The following is a 22,292-nucleotide window of genomic DNA, read 5'->3' as shown; positions in this document are numbered from 1 at the left end:
CTGGCAGGAGGGAGTTTGTTGGGCCGGGTATAGTTCTTTGGGGGAGACATCGCTGCTGCTGTTCACACACAGTCTGGGGCTCCACAGGACTTTACTGCCACCCTCGGCCTCCCCCACCCCCACCCCCCTTTTAATCTTTTAAAATCAATTTCTTGAAAGCCCTCTTGCCTTTGGTGGTGACTCACCCTCTTTCGCATTCAGAGAACTGATGCAAAGTCACCTACCAACACCTTGGAAATTTAAAAGAAAAGAAAAGAAACCACATATCCTGCTGTTCTGAAAAAAAGCCTTTCAATTCACACCATTCAATGTTGGGTGCACGGACCCACGGTGCTGTGCTGATTTCAGAGGTGCCCGGCTGCTTTCGCGTGGGATACAACCCCTCTGTGGCTTATTTGCTTCCTCCAGATCAGGGGCAGTCAACCTGTGGTCCTCCAGATGTCCATGGACTACAACTCCCATGATCTCCTGCCAGCGAATGCTGCCAGGGGCTCATGGGAATGGTAGTCCATGGACATCTGGAGGACCACAGATTGACTACCCCTGCTCCAGATTAGCAGTGTTGCTGACCGACGTTCCAAATATCACAACAGCATTTGGGATAGGGCTGTCAGCTCCGGGTTGGGAGAATCCTGCCGACGTTGGGGGTGGAGCCCGCAGAGGGCAGGGTGTGGAGAGGGGTGGATTTCAGTGGGGTAGAATGCCTTACAGCCCACCCTCCAAGGCGGCCGTTTTTCTCCAGGGGGGGCTGGTCTTTCTCCTCCGCAGACCAGCTGTCCCCCTGGGAGGTCTCCCACCACCTGCCAGAGCTCAGCAGTCCACCTCTACTGTGCCCAGGATGCCCTGAAAGGAAGGCCTCGGTTTGGCTCACGCCACGCAGAGGCCGAAGGGTCCCTTTTGCAGTCTTGCAAAGCGGCTTCTGATTCTCGTACGCTGGTCTGTGGTTATGCTACATTTCCCTTCCTGGGAGGGCAGGACAGCTCCGGCCTCAGCATGGTGGGAGGGTTGCACAATAGCAAGAGAACACCTCTCTCTCTCTCTCTCTCTCTCTCTCTCTCTCTCTCTCTCTCTCTCTCTCTCTCTCTCTCTCTCTCTCCTTCACTGTGTGTCTCTCTCTTTCTCAACGGTCACAGATCCGGGGCAGAAGCGTCCGGCTCCAACGAGGAGGAGGGCTTCGTCTTGTGGCCCAGCGCACTTTGCTGTCTTTTAGAGAAGTTGGGCACATCCCAAATTCCTCTCCCACAGATTGTTCCTGTTGTGGTGGCGGAGTCCCGGCCCCGCTGGTCATGTGAGGCTCCCCTCCTCCCCACAGCCCAGGGGGACAAGCGTGTGATCTGAACTCGGGCTCACTAGGCGGGCGGCCGCAGCTTCCGGTCAGCCTCTGTCTCAGGTTTTTGCTGGGAGTCTAAAAACGAATGAGTCGATGGCTTGCGAGCACGGCAGCAAACAGCCCAGTCCGCCACGATGAAGGACTTCCCCATCTTGTCCCCTCTTGGCTCAGGGGCAGCTCCCAATGACCCCTGGGGTGCTAAGCCAAAGGTTCTCAAGCCAGGGATTTCTTGACAGCCCTGGAAGGGTTTCCAGAATGGGTGGGAGTTAATTAATTGTTATATATAATTTGTTGAACATTTACCTGGTAATATGACCATATATGATCATGTCAACCCACCCACCCCTCCCAAAATGGCCAGGGATGGGCCTGGAGGGGGTGGGAAGGGGAGGGGCCCTGGGTGGGCGTGTCCACAGCTCTGCTTCCCAACCCTATTCTGCACCATTGAGCTCCTTCTGGGGTTTCCCGAACCCTGAAAGATGTTTCCAGGGTTCATCTCCACCATCCCCCCAATTTTTGATCATTTGGTCCGATTAAACCTGGCAAAGGCTGTCTAGTGGTTGGAGGGAGAGGAACTGGTTTATCTGCATTCATTATTTATTGTAAACCGCCCCAAGCCCACTTTGCAGGGAGGAGCTGTATATAAATCAAATAAACAAACAAATAAATATGATAAGTATTCTCTGCTGAAAATGGGGTTGCCAACCTCCAGTGGTGGTGAAAGATCCCCTGGAATTTCGCCTGGTCTTGAGGTCACAGAGAAAATGGCAGCTTCAGAGGGCAGATGCCATGGAATTATACCCTACTGAGGTTCCTTCCTTCCTTCCTTCCTTCCTTCCCTCCCTCCTTCCTTCCTTCCCTCCTTCCTTCCTTCAAATTCCCCAAGTTTGAGCCCCCCCCAAAAAATCCTCAAAAACTTCCCACACTAGCTGCTAGCTTTTTCATGCCCCCTTCCCCCACCATTCAAGGAGGAAAATCTTGTGCTGCAATTAATTATCTCTGGATGGCATGAAATGTCCGCAGCATTATTTTGATTCCTTTTCCTAATAGCTCCTTATTAGCATTCTGTGACCAAGATGTCTTCTTTCATAATATCCCCACAAACCGTCACAAAGTATTTTAAGCTCTTCGTTTCAGAGAATTCACCTCTCTCTCTCTCTCTCTCTCTCTCTCTCTCTCTCTCTCTCTTTCTCTCTCTCTCTCTCTCAAAACAAAAACCAAAAAAAACCCAGCCTTCCTTTTTTGCAGAATGTCACACTCTGCTACCCGGAGCACCAGTAGCTTTAACATTTTTAATAGCTCAACTCTGTAATGGGCCGACTGCACTGGCTAAAGAGGTAATACAGTCGCAAGATAGTCTATCCTTGGGTTTTGCTCACCAAGATGTTCAGAAACGAAATGTCAGAGAGATATTTCATTAAAAGAAAAATCAACAACTACCCAGGAGAGAATTTAGGTGCTGTCTCCTATCAAGCAGAACACAGCCTGGGTCGGTCCCCACCTTCACGGGGACATGCTCTCACACTCTGGCCTACCTGCTTCCTTCCTTCTCTTTCTTTAATTATACCAGCAGTTTCCCCAAGGGGGGGTGGTGTAAGTACTTGGCTTTTCACCTCTCAGTTCTATAAAGCAACTAATATTTCTACAGGATGTTGGCCTGAGAGACCATCCCCTGACTTCTACATTCCCAAGCGTCTTGGTGTTTCTGCTAACGCAGTAAGATATTCAACGAGAGCTCCGTGTCTACACCTGTGTTGCCATAAAGTTCCTAAACACGATTGGGAGATCTGATTAATAGAGTAGAGTTTTGCCCAATGAGGTACATAAATCTCCCGAGACTGCAAACCAAGGTAAACTTACATTTATTCAAGTAAACCCAGTTCACATTCAGGTTGCTGTGAAAAGAAGAGAGAAAAGCCGAATCTAAAGGTTGCTTGCCCCATCAAAACTGGCCAGCTTGTTCGGCATCACGTCTGTGGGAGCAAGAGGGAACCGGAGTTAGAGGACCAAGGAAGGGGACAGAGGGCATCTCCCAGGTTCAGACCAAGAGAAGCATCCCATTCAAGGAAATAACACCCATGTTGAAAGCTGAGGAGTCACGCTCTCCAAGAAAAGTGAGGCTCACCAGTCACTGGGGGGAAGGTCCAAACTTCCAGTCAAATTGGGGCGGAATACAAATTTAATAAATAAACAAACTATCATGAAGAGAATTTAGGGTTGTCAGGTTGGGTGGAATGAGCTCCCGTCTGAGATCAGAGCCCTGATGCAACTCACTGAATTCACTGCAAGATGGAGCTCTTCCGCCAAGCCTACGGCGGAGGCCAGCGGAAATGTACTCAGTGCATTCTGGTTGGGTTTCCTGCATCCTGTCCTCCAACTACTCCCCCCCACCCCCATACTCCCTGATAGACCTATTACTCACTTATTAGGGATCGCTGAAGATAGAAGATGGGCCACATCACAAATTTTTAAAACACTCGTATCCTGCCAACCCTGCATAAGGCCCAAGGCCGCAAAACCCAGAAATCAACTCATGACACCAAAATTAAAGAAGAAAAAACTATTCAGGCTTTTTTTTAACCAAAAAAGAATCCTCCGGCTTCAACCAAAAATCTGTGCTAAAGCAGCATTTTTCCCTTTCGAAAAGCGGACAGCGCTGAACAGCAAAAATGAAACCAACCGCAGTCACTACGAAGAAAAGAACCTCTGAAAAAGAAATGGACCCAGCGGTCTGGCACTGCAGGAGGAAGGGCGCCATTTCTGGCATGGAGGGAGGAACCAACAACAGGAGAGACCTCGAGGTCCTGAGCCTCTGGTCATGAAGGGCTCCATCACTTGGGGGTGACCTTGGGCAGTTCTGCACACAGCAGCTCCAGGCAGACGTCAGGATGAAGGGACCCAGCCAAGAATTATCACTGAGATTTATTAGGAGGTTTATTAGAACATTTCGGAATGGAGCAGATTCTTGAGACCCCACTTGTTGCCGTGGTCAAGACTGGTGGCCTCTCAGCTGGATTCCACAAACCTCCCCCACATGCAGCCAGTTGGGTGACGCTGGGCTAGTCACAGTCCTGTGAGAGCTGTTCTCACAGATCAGTTTCTCTTAGAGCTCCCTCAGCCCCACCTATCTCACAAATTGTCTTTTAAGGCGAAAGGAAGGTAAGGCGATGGTAGGCTGTTTTGGGACCCCTTTGCGTAGTGGAAAGCGGGGTACGAAAGCCAACTCTTCTTCTACTACTACTCATAAAGAAGTTTTGGTGCCCCCCATGAGAGAAATGGCAATACAAAACGTACCGCTAACAGACACAAAGCGGGTGGATGTGGGAAAACGGGAAAGCCAGAAGTACCCTCTACGGAGGCAAGAGGCAAATTTGACCCCTCTTGTGTGAAACTCTGCATTTGTGCTGTCCAATTCTCAGCTCTGAGCTTTTTCCTCCACTCTGAGGAACAAATCATGTGCGTGCAAACAAGGAGCATGAATTACTATCACGGCTGCAGTTCCAATTTTTAAAAAACAAATCCCTGTTTCATATCCTAGTAGGCTTCCTTGGGGGCCTCCCGAGAACCATGGTACCAAACTAGGCTCCTGGGTGAGATGGACCTTCGGTCTTGTTCCGCAGGGGTCCTCTCACCATTCAAGCTTTGACCAGCTGTGGTAGGTTTTTCCACACTCTCAGCTCAGACCTGTGGGGGTTCTCTTGAACATTCTCCCTTCTTTGCTAAGCCGTGAGACGTATACAATCCCCACAAATGGAAACCTGGGCCAGGATGCTAACACAAATCCAGCTGCCCTAAAGGGGGAAACGGAACATTTGTGTGTGGTCGAAACATCTACGCAGAAGGTTCCCAAGGTGTTTGTGTCACCCTGAGAGAAATCTGGAAGTGGCTATTAAATCAAGAGTTGGGAAGAAAACTTGAAAGAAGGGAAAGGCCGAAGCAAGGGGAGTCTGTTTGCATTTGAAAGCCGGGTCCTCTCCAACCTCAGGAGAAGACGGGGCAAAGCACCTGACCAGCTTGCACAAGACTTTCCACAATCCAGCACATCTGCACCCGATGCTGAACGGTTCGCAGGGTGGCTGGCTTTCTCCAAGAGGACCTTGAGTTTTCCAGCACGTGTTCCTCTCTGCTTTCTCTTCCACAGCACCTGTGCCAGTTTCTAACCACCCTCTTGACCACAGAAACCTCAGAATTGGTGTTGCAATGATTTGGTTCCTGGCACATGGCGCATAGAGCAGATGTGAGCCCCTGAAAACCACAGGGGAAGGCCAAAGGGCTTCCAAGGAGAACCTTCCAATTCTACCCCAAGGCTCTGGCTCGCAGGCAGCTCATGCAGAGACACAACGGCCCACCCCACCCCTACTCCTAGTCGCCAGCTCTATGCTGTCCTCTGTTTGCAGAGGTAAGGAGATCACTTGGGGCCAACTCTCTGAAACTTTCTCCTGCCCTCTTCCTCTTTCTCTGAAAGGGAAAGTGTACAGGAAGCGTCCCACCACTTTGAGTTTTCGACCCTTTTTTTAGGTGCCTCTCGTTCGATGGGGATGGGATTTGGGAAGTGGCCACAGGTTCGGCGCTTTCAACTTCACGTTTTCACTTTTTAAGCGATTATCAAATGAGTCATGTTTTGAAACCACAGCAGCCCCCCCCCTCCGTGCCCGCATCACCTGGCCCTACTGCTGGAAATACCCGCCGGCTGCCATAGCTGGGGGCACTGAAAAATTTGTCCAAGTTTGGAAGCCGTGCAGGGAGAGAAGGCCTGGATGGCCAAGCTGGCGGCATTCCAACTGGTGCTTGTGGCATTAAAATTTGGGGAGTTGAATAGTCAGAAATGAGCCCAGGAGCATTTTCGAGACTGACGGGATTGGGGGCGTCTGAGCCATGGAAAGTCAGAACTCCCTTAGTTTGGCATCTCTCCTGAAATCTCAGTCTAGGAATAGGTTTTGCTACCCAATTAGTTGACCTGCTAGGATGTTCTTACCAAGTTTGCTGTCAAGAAGAGACAAAAAAGCTCTCATGCAGATTTGCAATAGATGAGTGGGACATGAGATGCTGGACAAGAAAGACCTTTTTTTATCTGCCAGGTTTCCTTGTTTGTATATGACAGGCACCTTAGAAAGATGAGGATTGCAGATTCCAGAGGATGTAGTCTTGGCCACAGGCATGTTGTTGTAGTTAGGTGCAAAGTCGTGTCCGACCCATCGCGACCCCATGGACAATGATCCTCCTGGCCTTCCTGTCCTCTACCATTCCCCAGAGTCCATTTAAGTTTGCACCGACTGCTTCAGTGACTCCATCCAGCCACCTCATTCACTGTCGTCCCCTTCTTCTTTTGCTCTCGATCGCTCCCAGCATTAGGCTCCCAGCAAAAGGCCACAGGCAGAGAGGGCTTTAAAAGGTTCATGGAGGTCTATCGGTGGCTACAAGCCATGGTGATTAAAGGGAACCTCCATGTTCAGAAGCAGTCAACCTCCTACATGAGGAGGCAACGTCAGGGGAAGGGCTCGGCCTCTGTGTCCTCGGTTAGTTACCGAGTGAGACCGGATTCTGGAGAAGATGGAGCACTGGTCTGAATCTGCAGGGCTCTCCCGGAGTCCTTACCTGCACAGCCCTGTTCTGGGTTCCATTTTTTGGTGCAGAGCTACCCTGGGAGGCCGCTTGAGGCTTCTAAGAGCCTGGCAAACAAAGCATCCGACCGAATTACACTCAGATCTCTTAGGCTCTTGAGAGCTCCGCAGAAGTCAGCATCATGGGTAGGTTCTGTTTCTCACCCCCCCGGACCCTTGTGAGTTTCTGAAGTCAAATGTTCAGGTAGGGATATGAATAATCCTCTCAAAGCCCAGCATTAAGTCATGCTCCAAATTAGCACACAGCAGAGCGTGTGGAGAAGAAAGACTTGGTTTCCTGTCCCTTTGTCTGAATTTTCAAAGCTTCCGCTGAACAATACATAAATTTACCTCAAGCGGAAAGGGTTAAGGGCCCAAAGATGAAACATGTGGATTGCATAACTCTGTGTGTGTGTGTGTGTGTGTGTGTGTGTACGCACCTATACAGAATGCAAAGTCCAAGACTTCTGTTTGAAAAGTATTAACCTATGTTGTCCTAGAGCAGGGGTAGTCAAACTGCGGCCCTCCAGATGTCCATGGACTACAATTCCCAGGAGCCCCCTGCCAGCATTCGCTGGCAGGGGGCTCCTGGGAATTGTAGTCCATGGACATCTGGAGGGCCGCAGTTTGACTACCCCTGTCCTAGAGGGACATTAAATCTGCAGCTGGATGAGGAGGTAGCATTTGAGGAGGGGAAAAATAGACGGGGCCACATTAAACTGACGGGTGGGGGTGGGGATGGAAGGATGATCCTTTGATTCCTCAAAATATATACTAGATCTCCTAAAAGTGGCAACCTCCTTGTCCCTGGTGGGTGACCACAAAAGCCATTCTGAGGATTTAAAAAATGAAGCACATTGGAGCCATCTCTTAGAGCAGGGGTAGTCAAACTGCAGCCCTCCAGATGTCCATGGACTACAATTCCCATGGGCTCATGGGAACTGTAGTCCATGGACAGCTGGAGGGCCGCAGTTTGACTACCCCTGTCTTAGAGTCTTCCTTTGCACCCTTCTTTCAGGATGGCACATGCCAGCTGTAAAGGCACCCTTCGCATCCCTTTTGCCACTGAGCCCCCCTGAACTAAAATGACCCTGTAGCCCATTGCATGCAAAAAAAAGAGGGCTAGAGAGAGAGCAATCAGGTAGCCCATGGAAAATCCCCTCCTGCTCTTTCAAGTGACGCCCACTCTTTGCTACAAATTTATTTCGAGAGGCCTCTATCGATTTTCCCCGTTGGGACTGCACAGATGTTTCCTTGTGAGTCATGTGACTTAGCAGCGCCTTCTACCACTCCGAAATAGTCAGAGAAGTTCCAACCGTGGGAGGGTGTGAATTAACTATTTAGGGGTCCCTCCTGTGCATAGACATAGTTAGGCTGGCAAAAGAAGGTCCCTGCCCACAAGGAACTTACAGTCTCAACATTAACGGTGGAGGAGAGGGGAAGGAAAAGAGGGCACTGGGACAGGACCAAATAACAGACAATGCAAGAACATGGAGAGTCACAAAGACTTTGAAGAACAAATTTTTAAATATAAAACCTGTCATTGATTTAGGTGGGCCGCCATGTTGGTTTGAAGCAACAGAACAAAGTTTGAGTCCAGGGGCACATTTAAGACCAACAAATTTCAGTTATGCGCATAATCTTTCATGTACATGCACCTTCTTCAGATCCATTGAAACACATTTCCTCAAGTCTTGGGTAGAGAATGGAAAGGGCTAGTTAAGAGTCGAGATGCATAACTGTGCTGCTGAGTGACTTGTGCACGTGACTCTAACCAGCCCTCCCTGGCAAGATCTGCAGGGTGCATGATTGAGCAGAATATAGAGAGTGTCCTGCAGGGTGCATCAGAGAAGATGTGCATTTAGCATAGTTGGAATATTTCATGATTTTCAAATGGGCATCTTTTGTGGCTTGATTGGCTCAACAGAGAACTTCCTGCTTGTTTGAGTATCCTCTCCCTGCTTGCCTCCAGAACAGCAGTTGAACAACAAAAGAATGATTGAAACTAGAGTTAGGTCTCTTTCTCTCTTTCTATACGTAGTTGTTTCTCTTTATAAATAAGACTATTTTTAACCCCCCCCCCCTCCTAAGGGTTGGTGGAGTCTGTTTCAAATGCATCATTGTGAATGCTCACAAAAGCTTGTGCCCAAAATTAAACTTTTGACGCATCGCCCTTCATTAGCAAAATAAAAATACAGGCCCACTCTTAAGCCTGAGTCATTGCCGTGCCGAGTTCTCCTGAGCAAATTCTTGCAACGAAAGTCATTTGCAAAGAGAGAAATGGTTGTTTCTCATCAGTCTCACCAGAAACTAAGACCGTCAGGTCTGACGCAGAGAGCGTCTCCCACCTGCAGAGGAACAAAGCCTTGCCATTTTGAAAAAAGCACCTGGCTCACGCTGCACCAGTCTGCTACCTGCAGGTTTGTAGGTGGGACAGGATTCAGGGAGGCAGCTGTGCCATAGGGGCAGGACAGGTGAGTTGCATGCACAAGATCCCATGTTCCGTTCCTGCCATCTCTAGTTTGGAGGAACTCCAATAGCAGATGTCGGGATGGGAAAGACCTCTGGATGGGCCGGTGATGAAGGAAAAGATTGCAAATTCTGAAATTGTCTTTCTTCTTTATATCGGAGAAGGAGAGCTCTCTTTCACTGGCAGTCTTCAAGCAAAGGTTGGATACACACTTTTCTTGGATGCTTTAGGATGTTTAGGGCTGATCCTGCGTAGAGCAAGGGGTTGGACTAGATGGCCTGTATGGCCCCTTCCAACTCTTATGATTCTATGATTCTTCTCTGGATTAAGAAATGCTGCCTGCCTTGCGACCTTTCACCCAGGAAAATATAGGCTAGCTGGTATTAATCTGTGCTAAAGGTAACTTGTGGATATTAGGGAATGTTTTGGCTAAAATTAAGGGCTGCTTTAACATTACATTTCGGACAAAGCTGCACTAGCCCAATTCTTTGCACAATGCAGGCAACTCACAATTACCTGTCCACCCATGGTGACTTTAATTCCATGCCCAGATGATGCTATCCCCCCCCCCCCAAACCAGAGCCCCTGGCCATTCTGACCTGGAGGAGATTCACCTTCCAAGCTCAAAGTGGCAATCGGCAATACCCTGGGCGTGGAGTGGAAGATATATAAATAACAAGGATGGATGAATATTATATTTTATCCATTTCTTTATACTCAGTGGGCAATCTTACACAAGTTACGCCCTTTCTCCCAAATGAAGACCCACAGTGGCTTTCATCCTTTATGTCTCCTTCATTTTATCCTCACAACGACCCTGTGATGTAGGCTAGGCTAAGAGAAGAGTTGGTTTTTACACCCCACTTTCCCTACCCGAAGGATCTCAGAGTGGCTTACCATCACCTTCCCACAACAGCCTCTCAGTGAGTGAGGCGGGGTAGAGAGAGCTCTGAGAGAGCTGTGACTGGCCCAGGGTCACCCAACTGGGTTCATGCAGAAGAGAAATCAAACCTGGTTCTCTGGATTAGAGTCCACCCTGCTTCACCGCTACACCACGCTAGCCGTGGAAAGTGCCTGGCCCAAGACCACCAAGCGAGCATCCGTGACAGGAGAAGTGATTCAAACGTGGGCCTCTCAGTTAGTAGTCCAAAACTTTTATTGATCGATTGATTTGATTTCTAGGCCACTGCTCCTAGCCAGCTAGCTCACGGCTGCTAACATCTATTTAAATTACAATACGATAATACAATAAAACATTCTATTAGAAATCCCCACCCAACCACCCTCATAGCCCCCTAACCCCTACCAAGCTCTCAACTACCTGCTATATGAGTTAATTAACTAACAGAGTACTGGAGAAGGGGCTCAGATCTGCCTCAGCCTGGCCTCAGCCAAACACTTGGCGGAAGAGCTCCGTCTAACTGGCTCTGGACAATCAGGTTAGTTCCATCAAGGCCCTCAGCTCTTCCGGGAGCTCATTCCACCAGGCAGAAGCCACAGATACCACACTGGAAGGCCACACTGCAAGGTTCTGTCTCTCACACACACATTCACATTCCGCAGAAGAAACAGGATTCCCAAAAATATTGCTAAAATTTGGTTTATTTTTCCCTTGAGAAGGTAGAAACAATAGATAGAAATATTTTTAAAAATGCAGGCAAGTTTTTTGGGGAAAAATATATACAAAATATTTCAAATACGTGGTTAAAATAAATACAAAAGGCATCCCTGAGCATTTGCAGAAAGTTCTATTGGTGCAGTTTCCTCATTCCTCTCTGCCCCCATGTGCCAACCAGCTGTCTGCAAAGAATGGGGGCAAAGCCCTGCATAGACTGGCACCTTAGGTGCATGCATCAGAGTTCACACACATGCACTAAGGAGGTGCCGAATTCAGGACAAGAGTTTACCTCTCCGCTGACAGTCAAATGCACATAATGCCCCATTTCTAACTTGTTATGATAGCAATATGGCTAATGCACACAAAAAGATGTATAGAAAAAAGCTGGCCAGGCCTCAGTTAGTATAGCTTATACACGTTCCTAACCTCGTTTGAACTCAGTGCTTTTAGGCACATAGATTTTTGCAGGGTTTCAAGAAGAAGAAGAAGAAGAAGAAAGAAGAAAGAAGAAGAAGAAGAAGAGTTGGTTCTTATATGCCGCTTTTCTCTACCCAAAGGAGGTTCAAAGCAGCTTACAGTCGCCTTCCCATTTTGGTTTCACAGCATTTATAAGTAGTCCTTATTCCTCCCTACAGTCTTGGCCACAGCAGCTGGTGTCCCTGATCGGGTGGACCATCTAGTCTAATATCTTGTTCCACACAATGGCCAGCCAGTTGCCATGGAAGGCCAGACAGCAGGGCAGAGAGGTACCAAAAACCGCGCCCCGAACAAAGATTTCATGCTTCTCAGAGCTTCCCCACCAGTCTACAATTGTCCCACTCTGCTCTGAACCCAAAGGGTGGGGTTCACTGATGGGGGGGAGCATCACTTGAAGGGATCCAATCTGCTGAGTCAGCACACCTCACACACCCCCTTTAAGTGAAATGAGGCCGTTCTGCCTTTAGTCTAGTTTAAAATGGCTTTGGTTGAACACTGCAGTGTCCTTCAGAAAGGGGCAACAGGCACAGCTGGTATAATTCTGGTTGGGAAACAGGCCAAAAGCTGCCAAGTGCCCACTCCCAGCACACCTGCCGTCAAAACCAGAGCAGTTCCCCCAAAAGGAATTCAGCATGGGTGACCATACAAAAATAGATCTAAGCAGAATCCTTCCGGTTAAAAATGGAAACAAAAAAATACTACAGAGGAGTCTCAGACTGTGATCTGTTGGTTTTCCCGGAAGATTGGCCTTTGGTGCGGCCCACAGGAATCCTGGAAGTTTCGGTACACCTGGTCATAGTGGGCCTCTTCCACCATGGGCAGCATCGGGGGGCTGCTGTCGGGGGGCTGCTTGCTCACATTCTCCGTCCACTGCCGGATGCTGAGCTGCTCAATCTGCCGTCAAGAAAAGACCGTCAATCTTTGGCAAGAATATCTGAAGCCAACGGAGTACAATGCGCAGGACTTCTGCATTCAGAATGACAAAGGATGGCTGGAAGTGTTGCTGGGGCATTATCTCCGCGGCCTTCACAATGAGCCTCAAAAGAGTGTTACGATCTCTACGTTGCCAAGAGTAACTTTCCTAAAGGCTGCCTTTCAGTCTTCACAATAAGCCTCGGCTTATTTATACCCAGGACTGCGTGCCAAGAAGGGGAAGAAACCCTGTGTTTTTTCTTCTTGCTTAATGTTAGTTTCCAGTTGGAATATACGAATTCTCCTGTAACTTACAGCAGTGGTCCCCAACCTTTTTATCACTGGGGACCAGTAAACGTTTGAAAATTTTACTGAGGTCCAGGAGGGGGGGGCGTAGTCTTTTGCTGAGGGACGTCGCCGCTGCCTCCTGAGCCCTTGCTCCACTTGCATTCCCACTGGCACCCCTGACTTCCCACCGCCCGCTGGGGGGCGCTGCCAGCAGCAGCTGCACAGTGCCACGCCAAGGGGGAGCCCCAGCCATGGCGGCCACTGGAGAGCACCAAAGGTGAGCTAGTGGCAGAGTGGCAGGGCAGCCCCCGAGGCAGCAGCTGGGGAGGAGGACAAGGAGGAGCCGTGGCCCGGTACCAACTAATCCACAGACAAGTACTGCTCCCCGGACCGGGGGTTAGGAACCACTGACTTACAGGACTTATTGAGCCACATGGCTGTTTTCTTGTTTGCGTACACCCTCCCATTTTCCAAATATTTTCCTTCAGTCATGAGGACTAGAAACTTGGGAGGAAGGAGCAGTAAATGAAGAACAAGAGAAGGGCAAATTCAGGAGCTGACGCGTGGCCGTATAAAAGAAGGAACAAGTGTGGTTCCTTGCCCTTTAGACACGGAGGAGGAAAGGGGTTTCAGCAGCAGGTGGCCAGGCGGCTTGCTCTCTCTTACCTCAACAAGAATCAACTTGAAGCGGGAGAGGCTGGCATCTGGAAACTCCTCCCCGAAACACAGGAGGACTTTGCTGTTAGGGAAACGGCCTTGGCTGTCGTAATACTGCTGGAATTCTACGGAAGAGAGAAAGCAAAAGTTTATTCATGAAAATGCACACAGAACCTCTGAAGAAAAGTCAGCGTCTGCTGCCAGCCCTCCTGTCCCACAGCCTTGTTGGTCTGCTTGTACCTTTGGCCAAATAAAAGGATGTTGAGTCCATCCTTGGCTATTTGACTTGCACCATGCAAGAGCTGTTTCTCCAGAAATGCAGTGGTCTAAGCCAACCGATGTGGCTCCCACCATCAGAACCATGTGGAATGTTTCACGGTTCGCAAAGAGCAAGTACGTGGCCTGGGTGCTGTGTTCTAACACGCCTCCACTTTGGGGTGTTTTCAAAAGCAAGCTTCTAGCCCAGGGGTAGTCAAACTGCGACCCTCCAGATGTCCGTGGACTACAATTCCCAGGAGCCCCTGCCAGCGAATGCTGGCAGGGGCTCCTGGGAATTGTAGTCCACGGACATCTGGAGGGCCGCAGTTTGACTACCCCTGTTCTAGCCCTTAAAGAAACCCTGCAGGCAACATCTCATCAAATCTCAAAAACTGGAATTAAGAAGAAAGACCCGGGTGGCCTTTGGCTCCTCTCATGGGCGGTGGGAGCAGGCCAAATTGTGTGCAAAAGAGCTCAAATTTGCCTTCAGATCCAGATGTTTCGGCTTCCTCTCGGTCACGGGACGGACCGCCCCTGCCCTCCCCGGCCGTAATTCTCCAGCAAGACTCAGAAGCAAAGCAAGAGAGGCCAAGGCAGCCGTGCAGACCTCTCAGGAAGTAGCCGGTGTCGAAGATCTTGACCACCTCGTCCCGCTCGAGCTTGTTGGGCCGGTCCTTGAAGGGCATGGAGTTCCCGCTCCAGAAGACCCTGCCCTGGCACAGCCTCTTGATGAAGATGCCCTGCTTGTTGCAGTGCAGCAAGACGCCCCGGCCCAGGTGGCCAAAGAGCTTCTTGGTGACTTGCCGCTGCCGCTCGTTGGGAAGGCTGTCCACCGAGGGGAACCGGATCTGCTCCAGGCTCTCCGGGCTGTACGGCAGCTCTCCCAGGGAGATGCGGCAGCCTTCGGGGCAAGAGGTCGTCGTGCTGCCCATCAGCTTCCCGCTGTAGTAGAAGCTGATCACCATTTGGGAATGGCCTGCAAAGGGGGAATCGAGGACACATCCGCTCAGGGAAACCCACACCAGGACCCTGATAAAGAGGAGGAGGAAGAGCTGGTTTTTTAATACTTTTCACTACCAAAGGAGTCCCCAACCAGCTTCCAATCACCTTCCCGTCCTCTCTTCACAACAGACACCTTGTAAGGGAGGTAGGGCTGGGAGAGCTCTAAGAGAACTGCTTTTCCCAATGGGAACCCAAAGCAGCCTACATTGGCTCTCCTAAGATTTGAGCATGGAACCATTCAGAGCTAGAAGGCTTTCCTCACGGCAAGCAACCCGGTGCTCAGGCCGCTGGCCCACACAGCCTCTTGGGCCGGCCATGCCCCTCTCGCAGATAACTACGGGCCCAGAACTGAGGTCCCAAGAACTGACCCTGATACCTTGGGCATGCAAACCACCCCTCCCCCAACAGACAAAGAACGTGAGAGCTGAACTGAGCAAAGAAAAGGGTCGCCGTACCTGCAAGAACTTGTTCGTAGCCAGCAAATCCACTCATCAGAGACAAAACTATAAATTAACAGAAGAAAACACAGGCACGTATTGATTTCCTGGGTTCAATTCACAGCTGCCGGAGCTCCAAACCTAAAGCCACTCCCAGATCTCTATGATCTCCTACACTCGTTGGGCATCCACAGGGGAATCCTTGGATGGAGACAGTCCATCCATTCCTGCGTCTTGCTCAGAATTTATCTAATCTGAATGGGAAGTGGTTCTCCAGAGTCTCACGAGAGGGTCTTTGTTGCGCCTTGAGTGCTTAGTGAGACAATTCTCCACCAGGTCCCCCCCCCATGTAATCTGTTCTAACTTGACACAGTCAGACAAAGTTAAGGGCCCCCATTAGGGGCCATCCCACCTGAATCCCTCTCAAAGCACAAAACCCTTTTGCCCATCAAAGTTAGGCTTTTCTTCCTCTGGTTAGAGCCTTAGGCAGGTTTTCTGCATAACCTGATCCTTATACCTAGAGCTGAAACCTTATATATAAATATAATATCATAAATAAATATGTGTACATAAGCAGTTGCTCTTCCTCAGTCCTTTCCCAGCCACTAAGGGTCCTGAATGGCATAAATCAACTAGTTACTCCCTGATTCCTTCATCTTTTGTTTTTATGCTGAAGCTTTGTTATAGTGCTTGTTTCTCACAGTAGGTGTCGCTATAGCGCCGTTAGCACAGCTATCACCACTATGGGAGAACTTAACGGCACAATACAAAAGAGACAGTGTTTCCACCAACTGCATCTGTTGCAAATGGTCAATGGTTGGTCTTGTAGACCTTCTGCCACAGATAAGTCACAAAAGATACTTCATGCTTCCCATGACCATCCCATGGGCTGTTCACAATTTATTTTTCCTTTGCCTCTTTTGAGTTTTGTGAGGATTTTTTGCTGCAATCAATTAACACAACCAGCTCAGTAGAATCTGCTGCTGAACTTTGTACTTATTTATTTGATTTCTATCCCACCACTTTCCATAGACTCGTAGTCATTTCTAGCTTGGGGATCTTTCTACAGACCAACACTGCTACCTGCATACTTTGTATGTGCCGTGGCACATTCCTCCTGACCAAATTACCCTTGGCCTATGCTCAGAGGGGAAGGAAATTGGCAACAACACAGGACTCCCTTCACACGCAGTACTTATGTCTCGCTTACCAGGACTTGGCTGGTGGGTCCACCAGTCGGGAACTGGGGTCGTTCTACAAGTGTCCTGAAGAGGCGAAGGGCTCCTTTTTATCACATGAAGGCATTCCTCCACCACAGGAGGCTAGGGAGTTTGCAAAGGGGGGAAAGATACGTGACTACAGAGGTGACCATATCAGCAATGCACAACTCAGGAGGTGACAACCCACCCAGCTCCAGCAAGTGATTCTGTGGCTTCTTATGATTAGAACATTTCTCCAAAGGTTGTCTAGTCCAGAGGTAATCAACCTGTGGTCCTCCAGATGTCCATGGACTACAATTCCCACGAGCCCCTGCCAGCCAGCTGTACAGAAAGGGAAGTAGGGGATGGGTCTGAAGTCCATCTACACACACCCGCCCACTCAACAATTTAGAAGCCTTTCTAGCACACATATAGCTGGAGTGAGGTACACACATGTATGGGGGGAAAACAATAAATCTTGCTTAAAAAAAAAAAAACACTGATTTTGCATTGCACACACACACCCCCCTCAGAAATTACCTCTTTCATCAGGTCATCTATTGATGAGGTGGCACACTCCATGTCCGGGCTTTCGCTCCAGCCGCCTCCATTCCCTGACCCCATTTTGCCTGGAAAGAAAGCCAAGGTGAGGCTCCGTTATGGACGCGAGGAGAGGAAGCCAGCAACGGGGAGCTCACACCTCAGTCCGGTGTGCAAGAGAAAGTGGAGTGTGAAGAAATGGAGGGGAAGAACGCAGAAGGAAAGGGATTTCTCAGCCTGCCAGAAATTGAAGCAATGAACAACAGCCTATAACGCTCCCCCTTGCTGTATCTTGGGTTTAATTCATTCACGGTGACTACTGGGGAGTGTTTGAGGGCTCAGGGTGGGACTCCTGAGCCTAAAAAGATATTCCCACTTGAAGAAGAGAAAGGAAGGAAGGAAGGAAGGAAGGAAGGAAGGAAGGAAGGAAGGAAGGAAGGAAGGAAGGAAGGAAGGAAGGAAGGAAGGAAGGAAGGAAGGAAGGAAGGAAGGAAGGAAGGAAGAAAGAAAGAAAGAAAGAAAGAAAGAAAGAAGCACAATAAAACAAATACATATTCAAAATATTTCCTCTAATTTTTTGAAATATTTATATATATATGTGCATTTAAAAAACCCAAATGCTCTGGTCTCGGTGAGAGCCCAAAAGCCAGCGTTAATGGATAAAAGCCGTTTCCGAAGACAGAAAAGGCCCTTTCAAGAGCATAAGCAGCACGGGCCAAGGTGCTTCAGGGGAGATTTTGTGACAACTGGATTTTGCATGCTTGAAAAACAACAAATACCGCACCCAAGATAAAAATAAAACCCAGCGCGGTACAAGACTAGCCATTTCAGAGGCCCTCGTCCTACTCTCTTGTACTCTAACCACACACACAGCCCAAAGCTGATTCCGGTGCAATGGCTGTTCGGGTGATGCAGGCCGATCAAGAGCAGCATGCTGGGAGTGAAGGAACGCACCAAGCCGAGACCCTCTCCCGCAGGAATTCAGTACTAGAGTCTAGTTCCCGCAGAGGGGCTATTTGGGCTGACACCCCATACTGGAGGGCCACTGCAAAAGGGGCTGCCTCAGTCCAGCTGCCCAGATGTCATTGTTGCAGTCAGGTGGAAAACAAGACCTGGACGTGTTCCAAGCCCCACCTCTAGATGGAGCACTCCCCCAGGTGTCTGTTGACTGCCTCTTTAAGCCCACCTTTCCCTAGCATCGGACCAAGTAAACCGAGACTCCTGGAAACTTCTAATAAGAGACCCTGCGCTGTTGCAGCCAGGTGCCCAGGTTTTTGAGATGTGGACTGGAACCGATTTCTCCCAGTCAGATTTCCTGCTCTTCAGTTTGTTTCATAGCCTGGGCTTTCTTTGTGGGGACAATCAGAAGGCGGACTTCACGGCTGATTTTTCCAGAGGAAACGTAAAGGGCAGCGTTTGGTCTGGGGCAGCAGGTAACATGTAAGTGGGGTTTTTTTGGGGGGGGGGAAGGGAATGTTACAAATGGGTTTTTTTTTTCAGTGAGAGCTTGGTACGGTATTGTATTACACTGATGTAATTTGCGAGGCACATTCAGTCCCCTTGAGGAACAAGTGCAGGGTACAAATGTTGAAATTAAGTGTTTCACAGATCTAGCTTGAATGCAGTTGGGTAATTATCTAGGTAAAAACCCTGAGTCAAACACTATTCACCCTTCAAAAACAACAACAACCATGTCAGCATTTTGAGTGCCCTGCAACGAACAGGAACATAAGAGAAGTCATGTTGGATCAGGGCAGTGACCCCTCCAGTCCAACATGCCATGTCACTCACTGGCAATCCCAGGTGCCATCAGGAGATCCACCAGCAGGACCTGAACTCCAGAAGCCCTCAAAATGTTGCCCCCTTTCAAGGAACCCACCTGCCCTCCCCCCCCAGGGGTCATCGAGACACCTGCTCAGCACACACCATTGCTACGTTTGTACTTACATTTCTGTTCTTCATCCGGAACAATCCGATAGACCTTGTACGGCTCTGATATGTCCAGCTGGGACCTCTCAGTCACCTCTTCAAAATCCGGGCTCTTGTTCAGGGCACATCGGAGCCTCGTCTTCCAAGTAGCTGGCTCAGCTTTGTCCCCTTCCTTAAATTTTCCTTTGAAGACCGCCCAAGCCTACAGGTGAAGCAGGAGAGATTCTCTGAGCTAAGTCACCTGCCTCCTGAGTCGAGAGGCGTGCCTTGGAACATGGTCAGCCCTAGCATGCTGGGTTTTTTGCCAAGTACCTGGACCTACTCTTATCCATGCCCTGTACCTGTATCTTTCCTCTTTAGCCTTCAGAATCAATGCCACAGCAATATTCAATATCCCAGCTGGAACAGGTAGTTAACACTCCGGTACCTTTACCTGCTGTTTGTATGCAAAAACTTGGTTGTATTGCTTTTTTCTTCCAGTGGGTGTCACTATTGCACTGTTGGCACAGCTATCATTCACCCCCCACAGAAGGCTCAATGGCAAAAGGCAAAACAAAATTCTCTTTGGACAACGCCTCTTTAGTTGTCTAATTAATTAGTTGTCCAATTAAAAGCGCCAGTCATGCCTCTACATGCAACCGATCGCTAGAAAAAAAACCCACATAAAGTGCAACCAGGTGAGAAGACAGTTGAGTCCAAATGGGACCTTTCTCCCATCGGGTTTTGAATAAACACCACTGAAGATTCATGGAGAATGTACAGAACAAAGCAACATGGGGAGGGAGTGGGTTGGAAAAATCCCCCCTCCCAGCCCTCATCTTTGAGTGCTTTAAAGCAACATACACAAACCAGTTCCTCTGAAGATAAGTGACCCCAGATGGAAATCCAATCCAGCTGATCCTTCATACCTTAAATATACTTGCATCCACTTCCTGGTTGTAATCCTGCTTCCCCGCGTGCTTCCATGGGATGCGGAACATGGTCTTCTCCTCGTTCTCCCAGATCAGGCCGGGATACATCCCGCTATCAATCTGCTCGATCAGCCATTGCCGCAGGCGTCGCCCGCCGTTCCGATCGCTCATCCTGCACGGGAAAGGATCTTGTTGTGAGAAATCAGGGGTAGTCAAACTGCGGCCCTCCATATGTCCATGGAATACAATTCCCATGAGCCCCTGCCAAGCGAATTCATGGGAATTGTAGTCCATGGACATATGGAGGGCCGCAGTTTGACTACCCTTGATCCAACTCAACGGTCAAGCCCATGCCCGCCTAGGAGGCGCCCTGCTGAACCCAGACGCCTTTACATGGGACCGGGCACGCAAGCCACCGGCTGCGCAGCGGCATAACAGCTGCGAGGATCATCACATGTCGCTTGAGACGGGAAGTTCACGAATCGGTCCTGAGCCGCTCAGCGGGCGGCTCCCTCGAACCACGAAGAAAGGCGAGGGATAAAGGGACGAACAGGAGCAACGCCCGTCTGCATTCACAAGGAGCGCCACAAGAAACACAGGAGCCGCAAACCATGCGCGGCATAAAAATTCAAACAATCTAGTGGGCGGTATAAAAATCCAAACGAACAAACTAGCGCGCAGTGGGGTTCTCGCCGGACCCGAAAACAAGTTCAAGTCCCATCAGCGACGGGAAATAAGAAAGGCAGCCCCGAGAAAGCGCAAAAGGAAAGCGCAGAGGCAAATCTGAAGCGAAGCGCAAAGCTTGGGGCGCTCCAAGGCGCTGGCCGTGCGTCGCACAACCTTGCCAGGAGCCGCGCCGCCCGCATCCCTTCAGACACCGCAGCCCGGCTTGCAACCGGGGAGATCCAGCTACAACGTTGCCGCCCGAGGAAACTCCACGGCGTCGAACTGTGTTCTCTGCGAGACGCATGCATGCATGCATGCACGCCAGCAGGAACCCTCGTGGCTCTGCAAGGTCCCTCCAGGCGCGGAGCTTATTCGGCCCGAGGGTGCGCGCAAGCCTGCCTGCCTCAAGCGCTGCCGGCCAGAGACCCACCTCCACATCTGCGCCGTCCGTCCGCGCTCGCCGGCGGCTCCGGGCAGCGGATCCGCGCATCTATAGCTGGCGGCGGGCAGGTTCTGGGGTCCCCGCCCCGCGGGCAGCTCTCGGCCAATCGGAAGGCGGCCGCGGGAGGCGCCGGCCAATGGCGAGGGCCCGCCGCCCGGCGCCTTCTTCGCACCGCGCGCCTTTCCGAGAAGCCCGCGGGGGCGGCGCGCGAGATGCCCGGTCCTCGGTCCCGGCTGCTCCCTTCTCTTCGCTTCCCGCGGGATCGGGGCCTTCCGCCGCCCGACGGAGCGGGGGCGCGGGGGCGGTTTCGGCCGCAGCGGCTGGGGCAGGAGGCGGGGGCTTTCCGTCCGAGGCCCAGGGTCCCGCGTGGCCTCTCCGCCTGGAAGGAGGCAGCCCGATCAGGAATTCCCCGGCATCTGACTCGAGCGAGGGACGCGCACCTGCCCCGGGAGAGAGCATCAGTACCCCCTTCCCGGAGAGGGGCTCCGGCATCCTGCCTTCGCACCCCTGGGAGGTGGGAGGACGCCTAAAAGAATCTTTCCTGGGAAGCTGCTTTGGGGTGGGGCATTAAGAGGGAGCCAGATAGAGGCAAATAAGAGCCTTCTGTGGCGCAGAGTGGTAATGCAGCAGACATGCAGTCTGAAGCTCTGACCATGAGGCTGGGAGTTCGATCCCAGCAGCCAGCTCAATGTTGACTCAGCCTTCCATCCTTCCGAGGTCGGTAAAATGAGTACCCAGCTTGCTGGGGGGTAAACGGTAATGACTGGGGAAACCTGGCAAACCACCCCGTATTGAGTCTGCCATGAAAACGCTGGAGGGCGTCACCCCAAGGGTCAGACATGACTTGGTGCTTGCACAGGGGATACCTTTACCTTTACTTTAGATAGAAGGAGGGGAGGCTGGGAGAGCCCTGAGATTCCTGAAGAAGAAGAGTTGGTTCTTAGATGCTGCCTTTCTCTACCCAAAGGAATCTCAAAGTGGCTTACAGTCGCCTTCCCTTTCCTCTCCCCACCACAGACACCTTGTGAGGGAGGGGAGGCTGAGAGAGCCCTGAGATTCCTACTCAGTCAGAACAGCTTTATCAGTGCTGTGGCAAACCCAAGGTCACCCTGCACGTGGGAGATCACAGAATCGAACCCGGCTCATCAGATGAGAAGTCCGCACTCCTAACCACTGCACCGAGCTGGTTACTTGCTGGTTACTCCAGCCTGTTTGTTTGATGGAAATCTTTGGCAGAAGGTGAAATCGCTCTGAGTCACTGAGGCTTCAGTGAAAATGTCTCCGGTTTCCTTGAATTGGTCATTACCGATTAACCTGCTAGACCCTAGAAACTGAATGGCTGGGTTGTTAAAGTTCCGGGATTGTTAAAAGCCCCATTGTCTTCCGTGAATCTTGTTTCTAAGAATATCTGCCTTTGAAAAATCTTAGACACTTTGAATAAATAACCTTTCTCGTTGCACTGTGGTCGCCCCAGGAATGTAACCCAGGAAAGTTTGTATGTATAAAGTGCTGTTAAAGGCAATTGATTTATGGGAACCCCAGCCAGGGGCTTTCAA

The 22,292-nt window shown here is 50.3% G+C and overlaps 1 protein-coding gene across 1 annotated transcript; it reads right to left on the bottom strand.

The window, feature by feature from the left end:
- Nucleotides 1-10,743: 10,743 nt before the first annotated feature.
- On the bottom strand, nt 10,744-20,938 carry IRF8 (interferon regulatory factor 8). The gene is made up of 9 exons (XM_077310279.1): nt 20,725-20,938; nt 19,626-19,800; nt 18,736-18,919; nt 16,789-16,877; nt 16,260-16,371; nt 15,068-15,115; nt 14,218-14,586; nt 13,362-13,477; nt 10,744-12,389 (listed from the first exon to the last, which is right to left on the bottom strand). Exons 1-9 carry the CDS (start codon nt 20,730-20,732, stop codon nt 12,207-12,209), a joined length of 1,284 nt encoding a protein of 427 aa, XP_077166394.1. The 5' UTR covers nt 20,733-20,938; the 3' UTR covers nt 10,744-12,206.
- Nucleotides 20,939-22,292: the final 1,354 nt, after the last annotated feature.

This window comes from Paroedura picta, chromosome 14 (genome assembly GCF_049243985.1).
Source record: "Paroedura picta isolate Pp20150507F chromosome 14, Ppicta_v3.0, whole genome shotgun sequence".
NCBI lineage: Eukaryota > Metazoa > Chordata > Lepidosauria > Squamata > Gekkonidae > Paroedura > Paroedura picta.
The sequence above is the reverse complement of the archived record's forward strand: the minus strand, read 5'-3'. Positions and strand labels throughout refer to the sequence as shown.